The 22,005-nt window shown below is 49.6% G+C and overlaps 1 protein-coding gene across 1 annotated transcript in view; it reads right to left on the bottom strand.

Moving 5' to 3' along the window:
* Positions 1-12,275, bottom strand: part of PLXNC1 (plexin C1) — a 140,623-nt gene extending 128,348 nt beyond the window's left edge. Inside the window, exon 1 of the mRNA XM_059187533.1 lies at positions 11,105-12,275. Coding sequence (XP_059043516.1) covers positions 11,105-12,169 — 1,065 coding nt within the window. The 5' untranslated portion in view covers positions 12,170-12,275. The remainder of the gene's footprint in view (positions 1-11,104) is intronic.
* Positions 12,276-22,005: the final 9,730 nt, after the last annotated feature.

The following is a 22,005-nucleotide window of genomic DNA, read 5'->3' as shown; positions in this document are numbered from 1 at the left end:
ACAAGAGATTTAAAGTTAAAAAAAATGTGGGTTCAAGTTCAAGCTCTATTACTTATGGGTCGTGAGTCTTTAGGCAGGTCATTTAACCTGTCTGAGACTTTTCTCCATCCACCATCACCTGTCTCCCCATCCACCACCAACCGTCCACCTACCCACACATCATTTATGGAGTACTTGCTCTTGGACAAGAGTGTGATCTATAAAATACAAATGGGAATAAACCCCCTCTTATCAAAATAAGCCAAAGAAATAGGCTTTGAAAGAAAATACATTATATTTTGTGTTGCTGGCTTCAGAAATAATGGTTTCAGGAGGGGATCCATTGACATCCACAGTTCATGGATAGAATTCAGGAATTAAAAAAATAAATTTACAGTTGAGCCTCGAGCGGCACAGGTGTTAGGGGTGCCAACCCCCCATGCCAATGAAAATCTGTGTATAACTTTTGACTCCCCACAGAGCTTAACAACCCATAACCTGTTTACCTGAAGCCTTATCAATTAACATGTATTTTGTATCTTATATGTATTCTATACTGTATTAAGATAAAATAAACTAGAGACAAGAAAATATTTAACAGAATCTAAAGGGAAATACATTTACAGTATTGTATTTATAAAAAAAAAAATCCAATTGGACCTGCAGAGTTCGAACCTGTGTTGTTAGAGGGTCAACTATATTTCACCTAACTCCAACTGAAATACAGCATTTTCTTTAATTATGAATGCAGGACACAGTAGTATTAATGGAAACTGTGACTTTGTCACCAAAAGAAATCAGATTATTTTCATATCATTTTATAGTTGTTCAGATATCTCTAAATATCATCTAGGCTCATCTCTACTTTGAAATTATGGGAGTTACTACTGCTAGATCCTGCTAGTTAATGTGTTAAGATATATTACTACATCTCAGGGCACCTGGGTGGCTCAGTCCATTGAGCACCCGACTCCCAGTTTTGGCTCAGGTCATGATCCCATGGGTCATGAGATCGAGTCCCACAACAGGCTCCTAGCTCAGTGGGGAGTCTGCTTAGAGATTCTCTCCCTCTGCTCCTCCCCCCACTTATGCACACATGCTCTCGCTCTCGTTCTCTCTAAAATAAATCAATCCATATTTTTAAAAGAGACGTATTACTATAGCTCAATTTGAAAAACACAATTTGCTCTATCTCTGTAGCCATATAACTGGTTCATTTTGTAATTCATTTCTATTTTATGCATCTAAAACCGTTATTTGGAGAAGGATCTATAGGCTTCACAGAAGTCCATGGCACAAGGGCTCCAAGGTGGTTGGAGCCCTTGGGGTTGAGGACACGGAGATGTTGCTGCACATAGGAGGCTGACCCTCCGTGACACCTACAACCCTTGGGTGCTCTGGGCTAGGTACTCCTCCTGTTGCCTCAGAGAAGGAAGGGTGAGCACTTGGAATCCAATTCTTAAGACTGGTCACTGCTGAAAATGGAACCTCGGGAAGATGTCAGTGAGCAATGATTAGGAGCAGCTGGTTGTTTGAGCAAATGCTTCTCCAGCAGACTCTTCCAAGATCAGGTCGGGGTGAGGGGGTGATAGGGGAGCAACAAGAAATCCAGCTTCATTCCCTCACAGGGAAATGTCCCTCCCTTTGGGCTCCTGGCTTCCTATCAACATAGCTCCAGGTATCACCTCTTCCTGGAAGCTCTCAGTTCACTGTGCTAGAATCACCATCTTCTCCGTGAAATGGAGAACACCTTTCCCTTTGGACAAATGTGTATCGAGGGCCCACTAGGTGTGAGACCCTTTTATGACACTTGGGAAACAGACAGACCTGGCAATTCCCCTGGAGGCACATCCAGCCTCAATAGCACCGTGTCAAGCTGAACACTGAGCCTGGCACATCCCCAGTCCCTAACTTCTCTGTCCCCCGCCTGCATGGTGGCTCTTCCTGGTTGTCCCAAAGGCATCACCAAATCAACTAAATTCAACTTGTCTTCCAACTGGTCGCCAAACCTCTCAAGTCTACATCTTAAAAAAAGGTATTTCATTTAATCCCTCCCTCTCCACCCTCACTGCCAACACTCTGGTTCATATCGTCTACAGGGTTATCATATCGTCAGCTGGGTTATTGCAATCCACAGAATCCATGTGATTCTCTCCATGTTCACCATCTCCACTCTAGACTAAGGTGACGTCATTTCCCGCCTGAAGCTTTTCCTGCTTCTACCAGAGCCAACCTCCCATCCATTCCCCATGGAACTGCATTATCTAGGGACTCAATGCCAATCGTGTCACTTCCCTTCCAAGGCTCCTCCATGCTTTGCAAATAAAACATCCTCTCCTTCCCACGGCCTGTGAGGCCTATAGGATCTGGCTACTGCTGCCGCCTTCTCCAACCTCCTACCGCAACCCTCTCCCCTTACCCCCTCCCCAGTACCCAACCAGGCTAACCTTGTTCTTTCAGCCGGCCAAGTCATTCTCCTTTGAGCCCTTGCACTTGCCCAGTGTGCAAGGAGTACTTGTGTCCCAGTTCTCCAAGGGGCCATCTACAAATACCCTTTCTCATCTTCCTAGTGTCGACTCAAACTGCTTAAACAGAACCTTCACTAGTACCAGCTAAGCTCACAACCTTAGCCTGTGCCTCTGCTGCTAACGTGCTAGAACACCACTGGTAACAGTAGGTGCTCCATAAATGCTAGTTATTATTCCAATGTAAAAAAAAAAAAAACAAAAAACTTCTTTACTTGCTACATGTTATCTCTTCTATTTACCACTGACAGAAGTATTTTAGCACAACACATGGCATGTAATAGAAACCCAATAAATTGTTGGTTTGAACCAGGGAGCATCCTTCTGATCCGTGGTTTTGCCTCTCCACTGTTCTGAGTGATGGCTCTAGAACACCATCAGATCGTGTCTGCGTATCGCCCCGCTCTTGTCTTCCATCAGCCATGGCTATGGTTTTCACACCCTGTTTGGCAGAATCCTAGAAGTCCCTCTGAGATGCCTCAGGGACAGGCAAGGTGGTGAAGGACATGCCACAGGGTTCTCGGAGCCTCCAAACCCCTGCTGCCCCCTGTGTCCCAGCATTTGACCAGGGACTCACCCAGTACAGCAAGTCAATGATGAGTACTAACCACTCTCTCATACGGGGCTCCTGGTTAAGACTGATTGTTAAGAACTGCGTTTGGAAGATCTGAAAGCGACTGACCATCAGGAGAAAGTCCAGCCGTCTTTGCCTGTCTCATTAAGCCTGTAGCCATCTGGCCCTGCCTGCTCATTTCTGGATGCTTCCCAGCCAGGGGGAGCTACCTGCGGTTCGCAAGCTTATTCAACATCCCGCCTGTGTGCAAGCTGTCCCCTCTCTCTGCAACTCCCTTCCTTGCCTCCTCCACACAGCTTCGAGACACAGCTGTAGCATCACCTCTCTGAAGCCTCCAAGATCTTTCCTGGCTGAGTCTGACCCTCCATCTAAGGGCATCCACTGGGTTTTTTGGCTACCTCTCACCGCGTCCCCTGACATTGCACAGGCTTGCTTTACCCTCCCCCTTGCCATCAAGGGTGGGAGGGTGGGCGGCTCCCACCTGTGGGCCAAATCTGGCCGACGCCTGTTTGGGTTTTTTTTTTTTTCTTTGAATGGCCCAGGAGCTAAGAATAGCTTTTACATTTTTAAATGGCTGGGGGATAAAAATGAAAAGGAGATTTCATATGTGAAAATTATATGAAACTCAGACTTCAGTGTGCATAAAGTTTTATTGGCACGCTGTCCCATTTGCTCACGTGTGTATCATCTACAATTGCTTGCACACAACAGCAGCACACTCAGCAGCAGGTGTGTGGCACATACAGCCCATGATTATCGATGGGCTGACCTTTACAGGAAAGGTATGCTGACGTCTGCTGAGACCACCGGCCAGCGTAGCAAGACCGGGCTTCCTGGGGTCAGATCCCCACTGTAACTCCTCTCAGGAGAGCAGTATCTGCAACTCTGAGGCAGACAAACCAATATAAAACTCAGCCACAGACTGTGGGGGAAAAGGTCACAATTCTATTTAATTTTGTGACAGTAGGAAAATTACCGTTTTCCTCAAAACAGAATATTAAGACCAAAAGAACCCCACTCTGGGCACATTTCATAAAAAGCGAAACAGCAAACTTAATACTACTTCTACAGTAGTAGTTCGCTCCTACAAACAGGTTAGACCCATAAGTCCTCCAAATTGCCCTACCCCCACTCCCACCCGACCCCCCACCCCACCAGCAGACTTTGGGATTTCCCAGAGCAGGCCTCAGTCCTGATCAGCCACGGGCCACCACACGTTCAGGGAAGACAGAGAACATCAAGAAGCTTAGAGGGAGGAGAGATGGTACCGTGTTATTATAAACGACATGGCGTCCACAGCAGGGCTCTTCACCATTCCATGTGCAGGGAATCTGCCATATTGACCTCCTCCTTCTGACTGGGCCAGGCATCTTGCCCCAAGAACCAGAAATCCCTACCCTGAACTAGGGCTCTAATTTGGTGTGAAAAGGTGAGCTGGACGCTTGATCTCTTTCCTGGAAATCTGAGTAAACAATACAGATTGTTGTTGCCAGTGGGGAGCCAGAGCAGAAGGTTAAATGCTGTTGAAACGTAGAGTGGGTATCACAGCAGGCTGCAGCATTCATGTGGAGGGCTGGAGAGGCAGATGTTTGAGGAAGAAGAGGGCACTGGGGGCAGGAGAGAGGGAAGTAGCCAGGCTAAGCCATGTTGACAGTGGAACCTTAGAATGAGCAACTGTTACTTCCTGCTGCTGAGCTTCTTTGAGCTGCCTTGGGTCCAGAACCTCCTTTCAACTCCATATCGAGGAAGCCACATCCTGTTACTATCAATAATCCTGATGGTGAGGACAGTAAATACATACACAGCATTTCCTAGGGGTCATGTGGGGTTTATCCAAGACATATTAACTTCTTAATCCAGACAATAGTCCTATGAAGCAAACAGGATGCCGATTTATAGATGAGGAAACTGGGGCACAGAAAGAGTAAGTAATTTGCTCAAGGTCCCACAACTTATACATGGCGCCTTTGGTCCCAGTTGACCTGGCTCCAGAGTTTGTGCCTGAAACCCCTACACAGTCCTGCTCCTATTCCCAGATTTCCATGGAATTCCGCCTAGTTCTTTCCACTAAGCCCTCCACCCCCTGATCTGAGCTTGCTCAAGTAGATGCTTGTTTCACGTAACCAACTGTGCCTAAGGCAGAGATTCGTATGAGCCCTGACGCTCTAAAGAGTAGATGCTCAGAGAATTTCAAGGTGTGGAGCTGGTTCTGATGTACAGGAGAGCGGAAAACTCTGGAAATCCTCCCCCCCAAATCCTGAAATGAATTGCAAATAGACTGCTGTATACAAGAGTGGAGGGGCTAATTAAACTGTGACCTCTAGGTTCTTGAGACTCAGAATACAAGCTCAAAAATGGAAAAAGTTTAGAAGGTTTTCTAGGCATTTGCTTTGAGCAGTTAGAAGAGGATCAGGGGTTCAAGAGACACATGAAAAGATGCTCCACATCACTCACCATCAGGGAAATGCAAATCAAAACCACGAAGAGCTAGTACCTCACACCTGTCGGAATGGCTAAAATCAACACAAGAAACGACAGGTGTTGGTGAGGATGGGGAGAAAAAGGAACCTTTCTGTACTGTTGGTGGGAATGCAGACTCGTGCAGCCACTCTGGGAAACAGTATGGCGGTTCCTCAAAAAGTTAAAAACAGAATTGCCGTAGGCTCCAGTAATTCCACTGGAATACTGGGTATTTACCCAGAAAAAATGAAAATGCTACCTACCCACTCCGTTTCTGATTTAGTAAATCTGATGGGGAGCCCGAGAATGTGCATTTCTAACAAGTTCCCAGGCAATGCTGATCTGATGCGTTTGGTCCAGCGACTGCGCTTTGAGAACCACTGCCTCTTGCGGCATCAGGCCCTTTCCTCCCATCACGGAAAAGCACAACCACACATGCTATGAAATTATATCACAGGAATTCCAACCATGCTGGGTTTCCATGGTCAAAGTTAACTCGCAGACTGGTAAAACCAGAAGTCTGACTCTTCCAATCAATGGGGATTTCTGGGAAGGCCTAGAGGGGCGGAGGAATGCCAGATTGCCTGGGATTCAGGAAGAAAGAGGTTCTAACACATCAGACATTTAAAAAAAAAAAAAAAAAGCCAATGGTTAAAGCAGTTCGAAGTGGACAGACTCAAGAAAATGTTGCTCCTAAGCAAGGAAACATTTCCAACAGGATCCTCTAAGACCGTGCATTGGCTCATTCCACAAATATTTCTCAAGTCCTAACTACACACCAGGTACTAGGCTAAGTACTCTGCGTTCAACAGGAAACAAAATGCTACCAATTCCTGAACCTCTGGGGCTCGCATTTTAATTGTGGCTGCTAACAGAGAGACAAGAGGTGCCATAACCCAGACTTAACAGGCTGAGCTCTCTCAATTCAGGACCTGAGCTGGGTTGTGTCCAAGAACAAAGACTGGGAGAAGCCCCTTGAGGCCTTGTTGGTCTTCTTGAGGTTGTTTTTGAGCCTTAATATAAAGAATGTCAAAACAGTCCAAAAGTTGACAGAAGAGGAGCTACGGCCCTCTTAGAGTCTGAACTTTCTTGGTTGTACAATCTGCAAAAAGAGAAATGCCGTTCTTGGAGCCATGGATGCTCCATTCTTTCACATCTACTGTCCGCAAACAGCTGATCTTATCAGAGCAGTCAGGAGGGCCTGACTTGCTCCAAACAAGTTAGGACTGACACCAGAACCCAACAATCACATCCTGGGCGGCCTGTGGCGGTGGTTCACAAGCTCAGGTCCACAAGTCAGCCCTCCCACCCCCGCTGGTTCTAAATGTTCTGCCATTTCACAGCTGTGGAATCTAACCAAAGCTCTCCAGCCTCAATTCTCTCACCTATAAAATCACAGTAGCAACTTCAGTCCTTGCCCCAGAGGAGGACTGTGAGAATCAACTGAAAATAAGGCATGTCAAGTGCTTAGCCCAAAGCCTGGCCATTAGAACAACCTAGTAGATAGTAGCTATATTGCTTTTCCCCTCTAAGTCGGTACTGGGTTTTTTTAGGGGTTTTTTTTTGCTTTGTTTTTTTTTTTGTTGTTGTTGTTGTTGTTTGGTTTTTTTCTTCTAGATCTACCCTTGTGTTTCAGATGTGTGTAGAGGGGGAGAATTCACCAGCTGGTCTGCAGATTTTGAAATGGCTAGACAGGATCATAACAGAAACTAAAGGAGGAATAAACATCACAGGAAGACTGTGGATTTTGAGGTCAAGAGGCAATGCACAAGTCTGCACTGCCGAGAGATCCTGGGACATTACTTCTGCACACCACCACTAGCAGGATCTTGGGTGACTGTCTGCTGGAGAGCACGTGAGTGTCTTTGTGGTTGTCCACATGACAGTTAAATTCTATCAGGCTTTGGACTTATGTGAGTGTGGAAGGGCGTGTGTTTCCCCATAAGAGCTAAGAATGAACTACAAGCATCCACCCTATTAGCCGACGGTTATGAAAAACATACCACCCTTAGTGTCTATGGAGCAGGTGGACACCATGTGTAGACCACAAGCAGCCCCAGGACCCAACCATGGTGACCATGCCACTGTGGGAACAGCCAGACTTGGAAACGTGCGTCCACTTTTCTCTGGGTGTGTTGGTGTGGCAAGAGTAGTAGGAGTTCAGAGGGGAAGGAAGTTCATGAACTTGCATGTAATTTAACAGAATGAGCTGGGGGGGGGGGAGTGTGGGAATCACATGAAATTTTAAAACACTTTAAAGGGCACCGATCAGCTTCAACCCCACATTGTACGGGAGGTTGGTGGCTGCCTCTTTCAAGAGAAAGTTTGAGAAACACTAGAGTGGTGGGGAAGAATACAGAGGTAGACTTTCAAGATCTGAGTTTAAGCCAGAAGGCTCAGGCACTTATTTTGTTATCTTGAGCAAGTCACTTCTCTTCAGTTTCCTCATCAGGTAGATGGGGCTGTTCCTCATAGAATCAACTTTAGACTTGATCAGGGGCTGAGAAAATATATGGGGAAGTGCTGTACCAATACTTATTAGGGTCATCAGAGAAAGGGGCTGCGGAAATCAGCTCCCTTGACGTGGATATAGGCTGAAGGTAACCTGCTCTAGTTGTGAAAGTGATTCAAAGTTGGTGCCAAGGCAGAAAAGTTAAAGACCCAGCATGCGAACAGCTGGGTACACACTCATTGCACAAGCACCTCGTAAATTAATCCCCAGCGGAAGCCACTGACATAGGAGAACCAAGAAAGGAGAAAACACAGCCCAGTCACTCCTGTCACTTTGCTACCCATGGCTGGTTGAAGATGGAAAAGAAGAGAGAGCCACCTAGTAGGAAAGGAGAAGGCCAGCCAACTCAGCCGCTTGTGCCTCACTGCCTCTGGGTTACTGTTAAAATCCCTGGGTCTGCTCTGAAGGAATCGCTGTTGGAGTCTATTGAGGCTCCCTCTAGAGTGTTTCAAGTCAGTCTCTGGTTTTAGGCACCTGTAATTCAGTCTGCCTTTTCCAAAATGCATTGCATTCAAAACTAGAAAATAAAATGCAGAACAAATGCAATCAAATGACATCATTGTTCTGAGTGACAGTTGGGGGCACAATGATCCTGTGACCCCATTAAATGGGGCTGCAACCTGCTATTGTCCTTTCAGTGGCAAATCCAGTAGCACCCAGCACACGGCATTGTTTACACAAGCAGGCACCAAGCAAATAGCTGTTGAATTAAGTATCTTATCTGCCTGTTTAATAGGTTCGAAAAATTGTCAGCTTTTTCATCAAACCTACCACCTCCCCCCCCCCATTCAAACCCCTCTTGAAATTTACTTCCATTAAGGCTCTTTAATGCATAGTAGCAGCAAGGAATTTACTTAAATTAGAAAAAAAAAAAAAAAAAAGCAAAACTCCAAGCTCCCACCTGTGCAGCCATGACATGCTATTGTTTGAACCAGAGTATATTATTTAACTTGGATGACAAGCTCAGAGGGTAGGGACCCTGTCTTTCAGAATCCACAGCTCTCAGCACACTGGGAATTCTTGATAAATAACAGCAGCAAGAAAGGCTGCGGAGGGACCCCTTTTAATTATTTATTTTTCCGGTTCCAGATTTTTGGCAGCGTGTATTTATACCTGGCTTGATTTCCAAGGGAAAGCTCTCTCCAGAAGCTCCCGTGAAGAGGGATAAACAGCTCTCCGACTGCCCCCCCTCCCTTCCCCTCCTCATCCCAGAGCAAGTAGGAACACCTGATCCAGCCAAAACGTGGATTCGGAATGCACTTGGGATGCCTGCTGGGTTTGGAAGGGAGCGAAGTCTTCCAGGACCCAACGGGTACAGAGAGGCAGTCAAGAGAATTGTTTTGGCTCCACACATCCACACAGCTGTCAGATGACAGAGCCTGGACCTCTACTGTTATTACCCGCTGTGGGCCTCTGAGCTGTCTTGTCATTAACTCCAGAGACCAAGGATGCCTAAAGCTTGGCACTAAGTAACATTTGGAGGTGCGTTCAAGTCTTTCAATGGAGAAGTAGAAGGCAACGATTTCTGCCCCACTTGAACTCTCAGATGCTAAACATCTAATAAAAACATATGAAACAGTATATGTGTATGGCAAGACGAAGACATTTAGGGAGCACTAGTTATAACCTATGCTTTAAAAAATTATACCAGTAACTAAATGAAGGCATTACCCGCGGGTCCCAGCACACAACTGATAGGCAAGGAGGGAGAAGCAAATGACCATCTAAGGAACCTTCGAAAGGACCTCCGTTTTGTTTTTTCTTTCTCCCTCCTTGGAGAACAGGGCGAATATTTGGTAAGATGTGCTTGGCAGAGAAAGGGGTGGGTGGGGCTGGGAGGGTCTTTCTGTACACACATTACCATACCTAGAGCCCAGGCTCCCCTGTTTGCACAACAATGTATCACTACAACACGTTTTCCAAGTGGAGACGTCTCCCCTTCCTCTCTGACGCATTTTACCCCAAAACAATGGCAACACCTGTAGCCGTTAATTTCTGCTCTTTGATTTCTGTCCAGTTATAAAGGAGGCTCTCAGCAGGCTCCCCTCTCAGGGGCCATATGTGGAGTCGACGTGCCAGCAGCCTTGGAAGGAAAACGGCCTCTGAGAAGTGCACAATGGCTCCCTAATCCCCATCAACTGGACCCTCTTGAACCGCCGCTTTATTTTCCAGTCAAAGAGCTGCCAATCTCAAGAGTCAAGCTGTGGCTGCCCTAAGAACCCGGGGGCGGGAACCTGGGCTCTGGCTGGGTGGGCACAACACAAGGGTGGTGTCCCTGAGCCCCACAGTCGAGTCCGGTAACATGCAGCCTATAAACTGTGCGGCATCCCAACCTCTTATCTCACTCTCCCCTCCAGGCTGAAGCTTTTATCCACAAAGAGACCTCAGCCTCCCCTGCCTCTCCCCCCGGAGACCACAGCGCACTCACAGTACAGCCGCAGCCCCGCCCCCTCACACCGGGTCACGCCGAGGGTTCTGTTCCCCCAAGCGGGAGCCCCTCTTCTAGGCTAGCACTGACCCATGCTGAGCAGGCTAGCAACTCTTCTGACCACATCACGTGTGTTGCTGGTTGGGGGGGGGGGGCGCAAAGGCTGGGGTGTGGCAGCGCGCCCTTTAGGTTCAACCGCCTTCTCTGCCTAGGGCGCCGTGTTTGGTAACCGTGTAGAGAAGGGTCAAACCCACACGCCTGCTAAGCCCATGCACCCGGGGAAGCGATTAGGGAAGCGGGGGGGGGGGGGGGTAGGCTGCCTGCGGAGGCTCAGCCCCAAACAAGCGTCGTTTGGACAGAAAAGGACGGCACTGGGGTGCAGCACTAGAGTTTTCAGCCAAACTCCTACCCTCTCCACCTCCCTTTTCCACTCCCTTTGGGGAACTCCGGCTGTGCTTTAGGGCAGCCCGAGGTCTCGGAGACCGTAAGAGAACGGCTCTTCGGCAGCCACCGAGCTGTGGGAACCCGGGACTTGGTGAATGGCAACCGGGTCTCCCTCCCGCTCGGTCTCGGCGGCGGCCCCCCAACACCAACACTCCCCGCGGCGCCCCGGAGGCAGGACTTACGCAGTTCTGCTCGGCCGTCTGGAAGTCCCAGGGGCAGCTCTTGGCGCGCTCCTGGATCTCACTCATCCTGAAGAGGCAGAGTGCGGTGGTGGCGGGGGAGCGCCTCTCCTGGCCCTCCCCGGTGGCCGCGCTGAACACGCCCGCCCAGACGCCCAGGGCCTCCACCAGGCTGGAGGAGAGGAGCAGGCGCCGGCCGTCGGGGTGGCCGTGGCCGCAGTCGAGGGCCGCCTGGCCCTGGAACTGCAAAACCTTGGCGCTCTGCGCGATGCGCACCATGCTGGGCCAGCCGGTGGCGGCGCCGCTCGTGTAGTTGTAGGGGTAGTAGGGGAAGTAGACGCTGCCGTTCCAGAGAAAGGCGTCCACGAAGTGCAGGCTGCCCGCGCCCCCGCGCAGCTTGAGGCGGCCCAGCTCCTCCGTGGCCAGGCTGCGTCCCTCCGTGTCCTTGAGGGCGATGGCGGTGTCGCGGTCGGACGCCGCCGGGTTGCAGCGGCTAGCCGTCTCAGGCTCCGGCAGCACGTATGTGGCGGCCACCGCCAGGTACCAGCGGTTCTGGTCCCCCGCGCGGTACACCACGCCGGCCGTCGAGCCCTGCGGGTGACACGACACCACCTCGGTGCCGTTGCGCAGGGAGCCGTGGCTCAGGTTGCCCAGCAGCCGCACCTCGCAGGCGCCCCGGTCGAAGGTCCAGCCGGTGAGCAGCAGCCCCTGGAGGTCGCCCGCCCCCTCGCTGTAGGGCAGCAGCAGCTTGCTGAAGCTGCTCCCCGGCCGGGGCCGCGCGGGGGGCGCCAGCGAGACGGGCTCCGTGCAGTTGCCCGCTTGGTCCCGGTACAGGCGCGAGAGCCTGTGCTCCAGGCTGTAGTCCAGCTGGTCCAGGCAGCTGCCGCTCGCCACGAACACGCCGTCCTCCCGGCTCGCCGCGATGGCTCCGATGGCTTGCTCCGACCGCCACACGGGTTCGTCCGCGCCCCGGCTCGGCGCCGCCAGCGCCAGCAGATAAGCGAGCAGGGGCAGCGGCGCGGCTGGGCGCGGGGGGCGCGGCGGTGCCTTCCTCCGGGAGACCTCCATGGGGCTGGGGGGGCCGCCCCCGGGCAGGGCGCGCGGCGGCGACGGCGGCTCAGGCGCGCGGCGACGGAGACGCGGGCGGCGGCGGCGGCGGCTCCTGCGCGCGCTCGGGCTCCCGCGGCCGCCCCATCCCCGCGGCTCGCCCGGGAAGGAGAGCAGGGAGGGCGGCACGCGGCGGGTCCGCTCCGGCAGCCTGCGCGGCGGCTGTGGCGGCTGCGGCTGCGGCGGCGGCGGCGGCAAGCCCTGCGCGCTCCGGAGCGGCTTCCTCCTCGCCCTGCTTCTCCGGAGAGTTCCTCTGTGCAGCGCTGGCGCTCGCGGGGAGGCGCGGAGGGTAAGGGAGGGGACGGGCGGAGGGGAGCGAGGCAGGCGGGGAGGGCTGGAGAGGTTGGGTGCGCTTGTGCGTTTCACTTTCCCATTGTGAAAGTGGGATGCAACTGGCCCCCTTCCTCATCCTCTTCCTCCTCCGCCCTCCGCCTCCTGCCCGCCCGCCCTCCCTCCCTCCACGCCCATCTCCCCTCCCCTCTTGATTCGGTGAGATAGGGAGGAGGAAGGTCTCGTAATTTGGGTTACTGTGTAGGTGGCCTCTTTCATCTATTCATAACAAAGCTGAGCCGCCTGCTGTTGCCGCCGCGGCCGCCACCATCGCCCCTTGGCTCTCCCGGGGCTCCCGGGGCGCGCTAGCAGTATGCCGAGCGGGCTCCCGCGCGCGTCCGCCCGCGGGGCTGCTCCAACGCTCGGGTTTTGTTTATGAGAGCGGCGGGGGGATGCGCCAGGCACCGGGGAACGAGGACCCAGGGCGCCGAGGGTTTGCAACTGAGGCCCAGGGCTCAGGCCACAGGGAGGCTGCAGGGCGGCTGACAGGTGTGGAGCGGCGGGAGGGAGGCCCTGGGGAGGCGCGCGGGAGACGTGCACGAGCCGGAGGCACAGGGGACGGAGGCGTCCCTGCCACAGGGGTTGGGTTTCCCCCGGTCAGAGGAGCGAGGTGGGGGAAAGGCAGGCGCCGAGACTCTGGTTCTGGACAATCCCCAGGGCCAGAGCTCCCATATTTGAAAAGGTTCTCTGATCTCCCTTGGCAACGGAGTCCCAGGCTCCCAGACCTGGCACTTAGAAAGTTCTACTCACCATCTAGCCTTAATGTTCCTGGCTAACATTTATTGAGCACTTACTATGTGCCGGCTACTGTTCGAAATTTACCCCATGGATTAAGACTCATTTAATACCCTAATAACCCTTTTAATTAGTGACTGTTGTTATCATCATCCTCACTTACTAGTGAGAATGATCATGGTTGAGGTTATGGAACTCTCCTGGGCCCTACGGCTGGTTAACAGTAGAGGTGAGTTTCGAATTCCTGTCTAGCTTCAGGGCCGCTTACACATCTCTCGCTCTAGCCAGGTGCCACCTGTGGCCAATCCAATAAGGCTGCGAGATCATTTTCAGCAAGTGGGCCTGCAAAGTTCCCCAAGTGAAATGCTCCAAGCTGCCCTCCCCAGCCCAGCCTTCTAATTTTAGAGCCAGGTACCCTTTATTCCCTAGAGGCTCTCTCTCTCTCTCTGCCTCATCCTTTCCCACTTCTTTTCTTCAGGCCCTCTGAGGTCTCACCAACCCACCTAGGGGTGCCCCCAAAGCCACCAAGAATTTCTGGAGCACAGTGAATTTCTGAATCATTGCACGTGTGGGGCTAGGTTCATGATCTCTCAGAGGAAGCACAAATGCCTCCCAGCTTCCTGAGGCAGCTGATGGCACCAACAACACACTTCAAGTCTGGCAGGTGACCCCGAGGCGGGGGGTGTAATAAGGGGCTCCCCAGGACCCTGACGCATCTTTGCAAAAAGATCTCTGTCCCTTCCCCGGCTGCTTCTAGGCCACAGGGCCCAGGGAGAGTAACAGGATACATCATCTTTCTTCCTTCCCTTCCTGGCTCCCCAACTCTAGATGGACTCTATTTTGGTGGGGGGAATAGGGTGAATGGGCTTCCTCCAGATGCTGAACCCTCTTGAAGGAGCAGCTGCCGCAGGTTTCCAGCTTCTAAAATAGCGTTTCAAGTTCTCCCCCGTGCTGATGGATGAGGCAGGAGAAGGAGCCTGGGGAGGCGGGAGGGACAGAGGGTGGGCTGAGGCAGGAAGCAGAAGAGAAACAGAAGTTTCTGCCCTTGCCATGCAGTTAAAGGATCCCGCCATCCCAGCAGTAGCTCTCGTATTCTGCATTCACAGTGGTCATCGTCCCATTCAATAATTTCCTTGTCTGCAATTGGATGACATTATCTCTGCCTGCCAGTGGGCAGGAAATACTTTGCCCTGAGCTGTGTGGCAGTGGCAGCCAGGGTACTGGGGAGGGGGATGAGTGAGGGAGAAAGCCTGGGACCCCAGACTGACGTTAGTCGGGAGACTGTCCATAATGCATATCAGATATGCTCTCTGCTGCAAGATAATCAGGCCCCACTCCCCCATTCTCTGCCTACCTGAAATGTTTTAATCACTTTTTTGCTCTGCTGGAAACGGGAAAAGTAGTACCCAAGTAACACCTGCAGAAACTCACCGAAGCCCTCCCAGCATAGGAGCGGATTCCCGTTGTGGACACGGTGACACTTTTCCCTGTGAATGATGAGGAAAACAGCGATCATCACTGCTGCCACGAACCCGCCGCGGCATGGCTGTCGCTGTGCTGAGACGCAACAGTCCAATTCCATTCTGGAGATAGTTTTACTTCACTGGTAACCACGTAATTTCTCTTAAGTCCTGCAGAGCTGTGACAATCAGGAGGAGACCATCTTGGGAGCTATTTGGATTAAACATACTCTATGGTTGGCATTTTGATCACCACTCAATTCGTTGCCGCCTCGTTCTGAGAAAGAAACATCTGAAAAATACTAGCAGCAAGGAGCATAAATGGCTCTGATGGCTACAGTTTCTCGCCATTCTAGAATCCGGGACGACAAGCCCCACTCCTGGAAGCACGCCTCCTTTTCTTCCATCCTTGAATTGTCTGCAGGCGCCTATGGGGAAGGGAGTCAGAAGCTGTGCCTACTTTTTGGCATAAGAAAGGCAGGAGACTAGGGAGCATGTAAATATATTCTTTGCTGAGTCTACCCCATTTTGTACAAACATGTTTGCCCCTTTCCAATTTTCCTGTGTACTAAAGCTCCACCTGGAGGACATAATCTCACACTTGAAAAGCGTGGGAAATACAAACAACAGAAATCAGTGGGCATGTGGCTCAGCTCGCTTCCCCCCTGGACTCTGGCGCCCAACCCGGGGGGGGGGGGGGGTGCGAGTCCCACCGGTGACACGGCGTCCCTCTCCCACTGACGGAGCCCATGCTGGTGGGTGTCACTCGCTGCACATTTGGAACTCCTTGTCACACCACTGGCTGAAACCCAAAGAAAAAGAAGACGGTGCAAATTTATCCTCCAGACAGAGACCCGCTACCACGGAAACAGGCAGTTCAGACTGATTCGGAGCCGTTTTATTTGTAGCATTCACTAGATGGGAAAGTCTTCATAATGAGAAAGTCAGCTCCCCCAGGCAGCTCCGACAATCTGGGTTAACCAGACCATCCACAATCAGACTCATTTCTGCCGGACCGGACTTTATAGATTCAATGGTTTCCTGCTGAGGCTCAGGACATGAAAAACTGTTCAGCAGACAACTGGTCACAGTCACAAGACAGCTATCATTGGTGTTCTCAGTTTTCTTTCTGACTTTAAAGAAAAAAAAAATCTGACAGTGATCTGTAGGATGACTAGGCTGACAGAGATCGAAAGCACCGAAGATACCAGTTCTGGTGGCCAACAAATTCTCTGCTTCGTTCAAGGAGTTACAACCCCTCCAGCAGCACTTGGGTACCCCGGTGGGTCCGATCATACCAGTGCTATCCTGCTAGGACTTCAGACAGGCTGCTTCCTTCCCCACAGCTCTGCTCAAGTCTACATGGTCTTCCACATCCAGGTCCTTATCAAAGCTCCTGGCCCCTTTTGGTGACTGACAGGAAAAAAGACATGAGCCAGCCTCCTTTCTAGTCTGCTGATGAGTAGATGGTTGAAAGCAGATAAGATGGAGAGCCATTTAATAAGTTTGAATTGATGCTGAGAGACGAGTTGAATGCAATTCAATCAACATGAAAAGTCAGTCAAACGCAGCGCAGTTAAGATGTGGCTAAAGGAACACAATGCTTCGTCTTCTTGCCCGCCCAACATGGCCCCAGACAATTGTTGAGCGTTCTTATGCTTGGGGATACCGCCCCATTGCCTTTGGTCGAAGTGATGAAGGCCAAGGGCTGTTCCTTCCGTACGGAGGATACGATTTACCTCAAGCATGACTTCCATCCTCTTTTCTCTGTCCCGGCTTCATAGCTCATGGTCGTTCAGCAGCAGAGTCACAATTGTAGATGGGAGAATGGTTTGGAGGTACAAAAAGAAACAATTCTTGACTCAAGGTCCAAAGACTTCCCTTAAGCTAGATAAGAGCCTTCGGTCAGCTTTGGGGACCCATGAGTTGTTTCCTAGAGAGGGGATGTCAACTGTTGGTTGTTTTTAAGAGGCTGGTTCTAGGACATCATCTGGACCCCTAGTGCCGCTCTTCTCAGGTAATACACTCAGTGTCAAGAAGTTTCTTTTGAACCCTTTCTCCAAAACATTCCCCCAAACCATCAGTGGTTAAAAGTCTGAGACCCTTGCCGGTTGAGAGAAAAATATGGTAAATCATCAGTGTTTTCCCAGACCAGCTGGGGGTTCACCTTGCATGAAGTACACAAAATCAATGGTTAATTATTTCTTCCAATTTGGGGAATCTCTGTCACTTGCTGAGTAGTTTCTTGGTCACAAGCCTTTGTCTGAGTTTCACAAGACTCAAGTCTGCCCCTGCTTATATTTTTCTTGCTGTTCTTTCGAAATATGGAGCCAAGAAGGCATCAAGGACTAGACACAAAATGCGGACCCCCCTTTAACACGGTGTGTTTTCCTGTGTCCTGTTCTGCCACCCCGGTTCCGAGGCTCCCTGCCACCATAATCCTAGGCTCCGAATCCTTTGATAACTGGCAGCTTGGCACAAACTCATTCAAAGAGAAGAGCTGCCAGAAACAGGCCGTCATATTAATAATAACTCAAACTCTTGAAATGAATAGCAGAAGATAAGATAAACACACAGATAACTTCACAGTCACTCATACTTCCATTTCCTTGAGATCTTGACAGGGGGAGAAGCTCTGAGCTGACAATGAAGTTTCTGGACCTGGCGGTGAGAGGCCAGTGGCTCGCCATCCCCCCCCCCCCCAAATGGTACCCCTTCTGATTCTTGTGTTCTTGCCACTCCCTGGAAAATACTTCTACCAAGGTGGGCCAGAAGCAACTGGCATCAGCTTTGAGCATGAATGGCTGTCAGGAAGCTCAGCGTTTGGTCCCGTGGTAAGGACATCCGCACCCGTCCCCCCATGTGAGGAAGGCACGGGGAGCATGGAGGTCCAAACAGCTTCTCCCGGACCCTGGCAGCCTGCAGATCCCACGGAAGACCAAGCTTTCAGCCCGCCTTCTGCACGCTTTTTAATTCTTCCCATTTCTGTGTTCTTCCCCATCGGTGCTGGATATCCTCCATTTCTCTCCACAACCCATTTCCCCACTGTCTCCCATCCCGCTTCATGCCCAGGGGCTTGACATGTATGGACATCTCCCTTGCCTCTTGGCTTCCAGTTGGATTCAGCCGGTGGAAGGTGCCAGCAAGAGATCCAGAGGTAGATGGCTAGGGGCGACTTCCAGATAGTTCTTCTCCTAGCTCCTTCCCTGCTACCCTGTTTATGCCATGTGGCTGTGCCCTTTGAAGACCACAGATCCTGTGAGCAGCCTTCTCCCAGAGCCTTCTCTGGCTTACAGCGACTGCCTCAGCCTCAGGCCTGTGGCAGCCAGTCCCTTTCTCTGTCACCAGCCCTGCCCTTTCGCACACGTCTGCCATGGGCCCTTCGTTAATGTATCCGTTTGCATGCGTCCCCTGCTTCCTGTCAGAACCCTACCGCCACCTCCCTCCAAACATGGATAGAGAAGTGACTTAGCGTCATGTCTAAACCCAGATGTTCTGTTTGTCCATCCGTGGAAAGCATGAGAGACCGTCAGGCACACTGGAACTCCTAGACTTTCCAAGTGTTTGGTTCTCCCCAAACCTGGCAAAAGAAAAGCTCTACTTTTCTTCTGTTGGCACAGACTTTCCTACGCTCCGTTCACCCTGGTGATACAGAAAAATGGAAACTCGACTGGGTAGGATTATATATTTTTTCCAGCTAAATCATAAAACTGAAAGCTTTCCCTTAAAAGTAAACCAGGAACTACTGGGAGCTAAGGGTTCAGAAGGTGACGTGGAGACAGGGGTAGTTATGATCTCTAAAACACTGCTGAACGTTTGAAGTATATTTTCAAATAAGACACAAAACTGAACATACTGCTTTTTCCTTTTTAGACATTTCTCCTTAAGAGTGAGCTTCAGCCGTCCCTTCAATTCAGTTGAGAAATTCCATTTTTATTCATGATTACCGACACAGGATTATTAAGAGATTGCCAAATTTCCTCATCTTCAGACCTTGGCCCATCCACCCCCCACTAACCTTTAAAGATAAATTGGTTATTCTTGGCTCCCTCATGGCTCAAGGACAGGTGACCCACACAGCTCTCTGTGGAGTAGAAATAGAAATCATCTTGAGTTCTAAAGACGGTACTTTTTTTGAGGGTACATTATTTTTTTACCCTGCTATGATTTTTGTGCTTTAATCATCTGAACCAGCCAATCTGAAACCCAACTCCCCTCATTTATTGAGCATTCTTAATGGTGATTAAATATTTACACTGTCAGAGGCCTTTCCCCCACCACCATGAAAGCTGCACTTTGGAACATTCCGGAGCTTTAACTGTCCAAAAAGGCACACTTACATTCATAGTCAAAATAATCAAAGATGCGCTTGTCAGTCTCTTTGATTGGGGGTGGGGGAGAGATGTCGGGGACAGGGGAGGTGTGTGATCCCAGCAAGTTGGGTTTTTTTGCTGAGTGAGGACTAAAGACAGCTGTTCTGAGCCCAATTAGCAGAATCATGCTAGATAAAGGACCCCCCCCCCCCACCTTGTGGCTGCAGGATCCCAGGAAGCCCACCGGCTAGGACTGAAATGCAGCCCGCCCCTTCTGCTCACTGCACCCTGCTCTCTGGCATGGGGTTGGGCATGTCGAAACGAAGAGATGATTTTTCTATGTATAAAGACTAGGTTCCAGACCCAGAGCCATTGCTCCATGACGATGCAGACTTGGGCTCTCTGAACTTCTACCTCATGGGGTTTCCAAGCACGTTAAATGAGATCATATGTACAATTTCATATAATGTCTGGAACACAGGAAATGCTCAATAAATAATAACATCATTATTATTATTACTGTTATTAGATACCAGGGGGCTCCAGGGCTATGTTAGCCCATTGTAGGAGTTTTCTAGGACTGCCAAAACCAAACACCACACATGGCGTGGCTGTTACAACGAGAATCTATTTTCTCCCAGTTCTGAGACCTCCAAGTCTGAGACCAAGGTGTCAGCCCGATTGTTTCCTCGGAGGCCTCTCTCCTTGGCTCATAGATAGCCTTTCTTATCCCCGTGCCTACACATATGGTCTTCCCTCTGTACACAGCTGTGCCCAGATCTCTTCTTCTACGGGCATCAGTCCAGTGAGATTGGGACCCACCCTGACCAAATTCATTTTACTTCTGCAAAGACCCCATCTCCACATACAGTCACATTTTGAGATAGGGGGGGTTAGGACTTCAACCTATGAATAGGGGAGGGGAGAGACCCAAGGTAGCCCACAACACCCATTTCAAATCCTATCCTTAGGAAGGAATTTTAACTAGAGTTTCTGAGGCACATGCCTAGTCCTAAGCATATTACTTGGGTTGGACCAACACTTAGGACGTCTGGTCATCTTTTGGCTCTTACCACCACTATTATCAAAAACAACAAGTAGTTACTAAAGGACTCCCATTTACAGGGCTTTATGGTAAGAGCTAGGGGTATACTGGATACTATCTTTCATTCTTAGCAGTGGGATATTCTGTAAACCAGCCAAGCCCTACCATGCCTCCATGCTCTTGCATATGCTTATACGTTTTACCCAACATATCCTTCCCCTCTTTTCCACCTTGCAAACTCCAGATCATTCATCAAGGTTTAGTTTAAAAGCCACTTTCTCCTGGCAGTCTTTCTTGAAAATATACTAGAAGCTCTCTACTGGACTATGAGCTTCTTAAAAGATTAAATTAAAAGAGAAATCAAGTTCTCGTTCATCTTGGTGCCTCCGGGAATGAGCACAGGACCTGGTGTATAGTAAATGTTCATTCATTTATTCCAGAATGATAATGAGTATCTCTTGCTTGTCAGGCTCCTTTCTAGTACCGTACTCAAACTTGCCTGTTGAATTTGTTTAACCGAACTGATTCCTCCAGTTGGTTACAAATTCCCTCCTCTGACCTTGAATAGCACCTTATTTGCCAGTCTATGATAGCCTTTACATCTTACAACTTCCGTTACACACCGTACATTAATTGTGTATCTATCTTTTACTCGATTGTAGATTCCTTGAGGTCAGGGGACGGTCTCTCAGGCAGTTTCTCTCCATGCTTTCTTGCAGGCTTCAAACTTTTTGTTCATTTACCTTCTCATTTCTTTAACAGATACTTTCTGAGAACCTAGCATGCACTAAACGCATGCTGAGAGCTGGGGATGTGGCAGTGAGCAAGACTGACTGTTCTATCTCTCTGCAGCTTACTGGGCCCCATATAGACTCAATATTCAAGAAACATCGGTTGAATTGTGCTCTAAAGACTAAAGTCCTTAGGGACGGGGGTCATTCTTCGGGGGTACCCACAGCCCCAAATACAATGACTTCACCCGGCAAATGCACAATATGTATGTATCAATTTGTGAATTGATTATCTCTGTTAAAGACAGTGAAGACAGAAGGAGAAAAGCAATATCCCACAAAAACGTTATTGACAAAATGGAGGAAAAAACCCACTGACTTTGAGCATTGCATTTGATTATTTGTTAATTTACAGCACCTTTCAGACTTTGAAAATGGTTTTGTGTTGAAAAGGGAAGAGTCTTATACTGTAATTATGTTAGACAAGCTTATAATAATTATAATAATTATCAGCTGAGTGCCAATAATACTTTAAGAATTCCACTGAGCATTAAGATCACACTAGTGTCTAACAGGTATTTAAAATTAAGCTCTTTCAAACTGAAAGGGCACAGATTCAACATTTTCTATTTTTTGATAAGCAAAGATTCTAACAAATAAAAACCCTCCTTTAGAAATGTCTGCTTCCAAGAAAAACTTTCATCTAAGATGGTTAGTGGATCCCCTCTAAAGCCAGTAAGAATGTAAACAATTGATTTTCTTGAACCTACCTTGAATGATATTTTCTCATCTGTTGGAAAAATATGACAACATGCCAGATCTCTGAACCCTGTCGAGGAGGCACCCATCAACAGACAAGCAAGTTTTCGCGGAGATATCATTCATTCCTTACACACCGAGCTTTTGATGTGCACTACGGTTCCCCCTAGTGGATATAAAAGGTACTTGAAAAAATGAAGACTGGTTTATCAGTACCTGAGGGGAGTTGTTGGGTACTACGGTTTCCAGCTTCCTTTCTTTCTTAGCATCTGTTCTCCAAAAGTGGAAGTATGTCACCGATTAATAAAGGTTTGATTAGGCCTCCTCTTTCACTGTGGCATCTGCAGTAATTAAGGTGCCTGCCTGCAGGCTTGCATATGCAGCATGAAATTACAGTCAGCCCTAGAACAGAGCAATGAAATGA

This window comes from Mustela lutreola, chromosome 8, assembly GCF_030435805.1.
Source record: "Mustela lutreola isolate mMusLut2 chromosome 8, mMusLut2.pri, whole genome shotgun sequence".
Taxonomy (NCBI): Eukaryota; Metazoa; Chordata; class Mammalia; order Carnivora; family Mustelidae; genus Mustela; species Mustela lutreola.
This window is presented reverse-complemented; position numbering and strand designations above follow the sequence as displayed.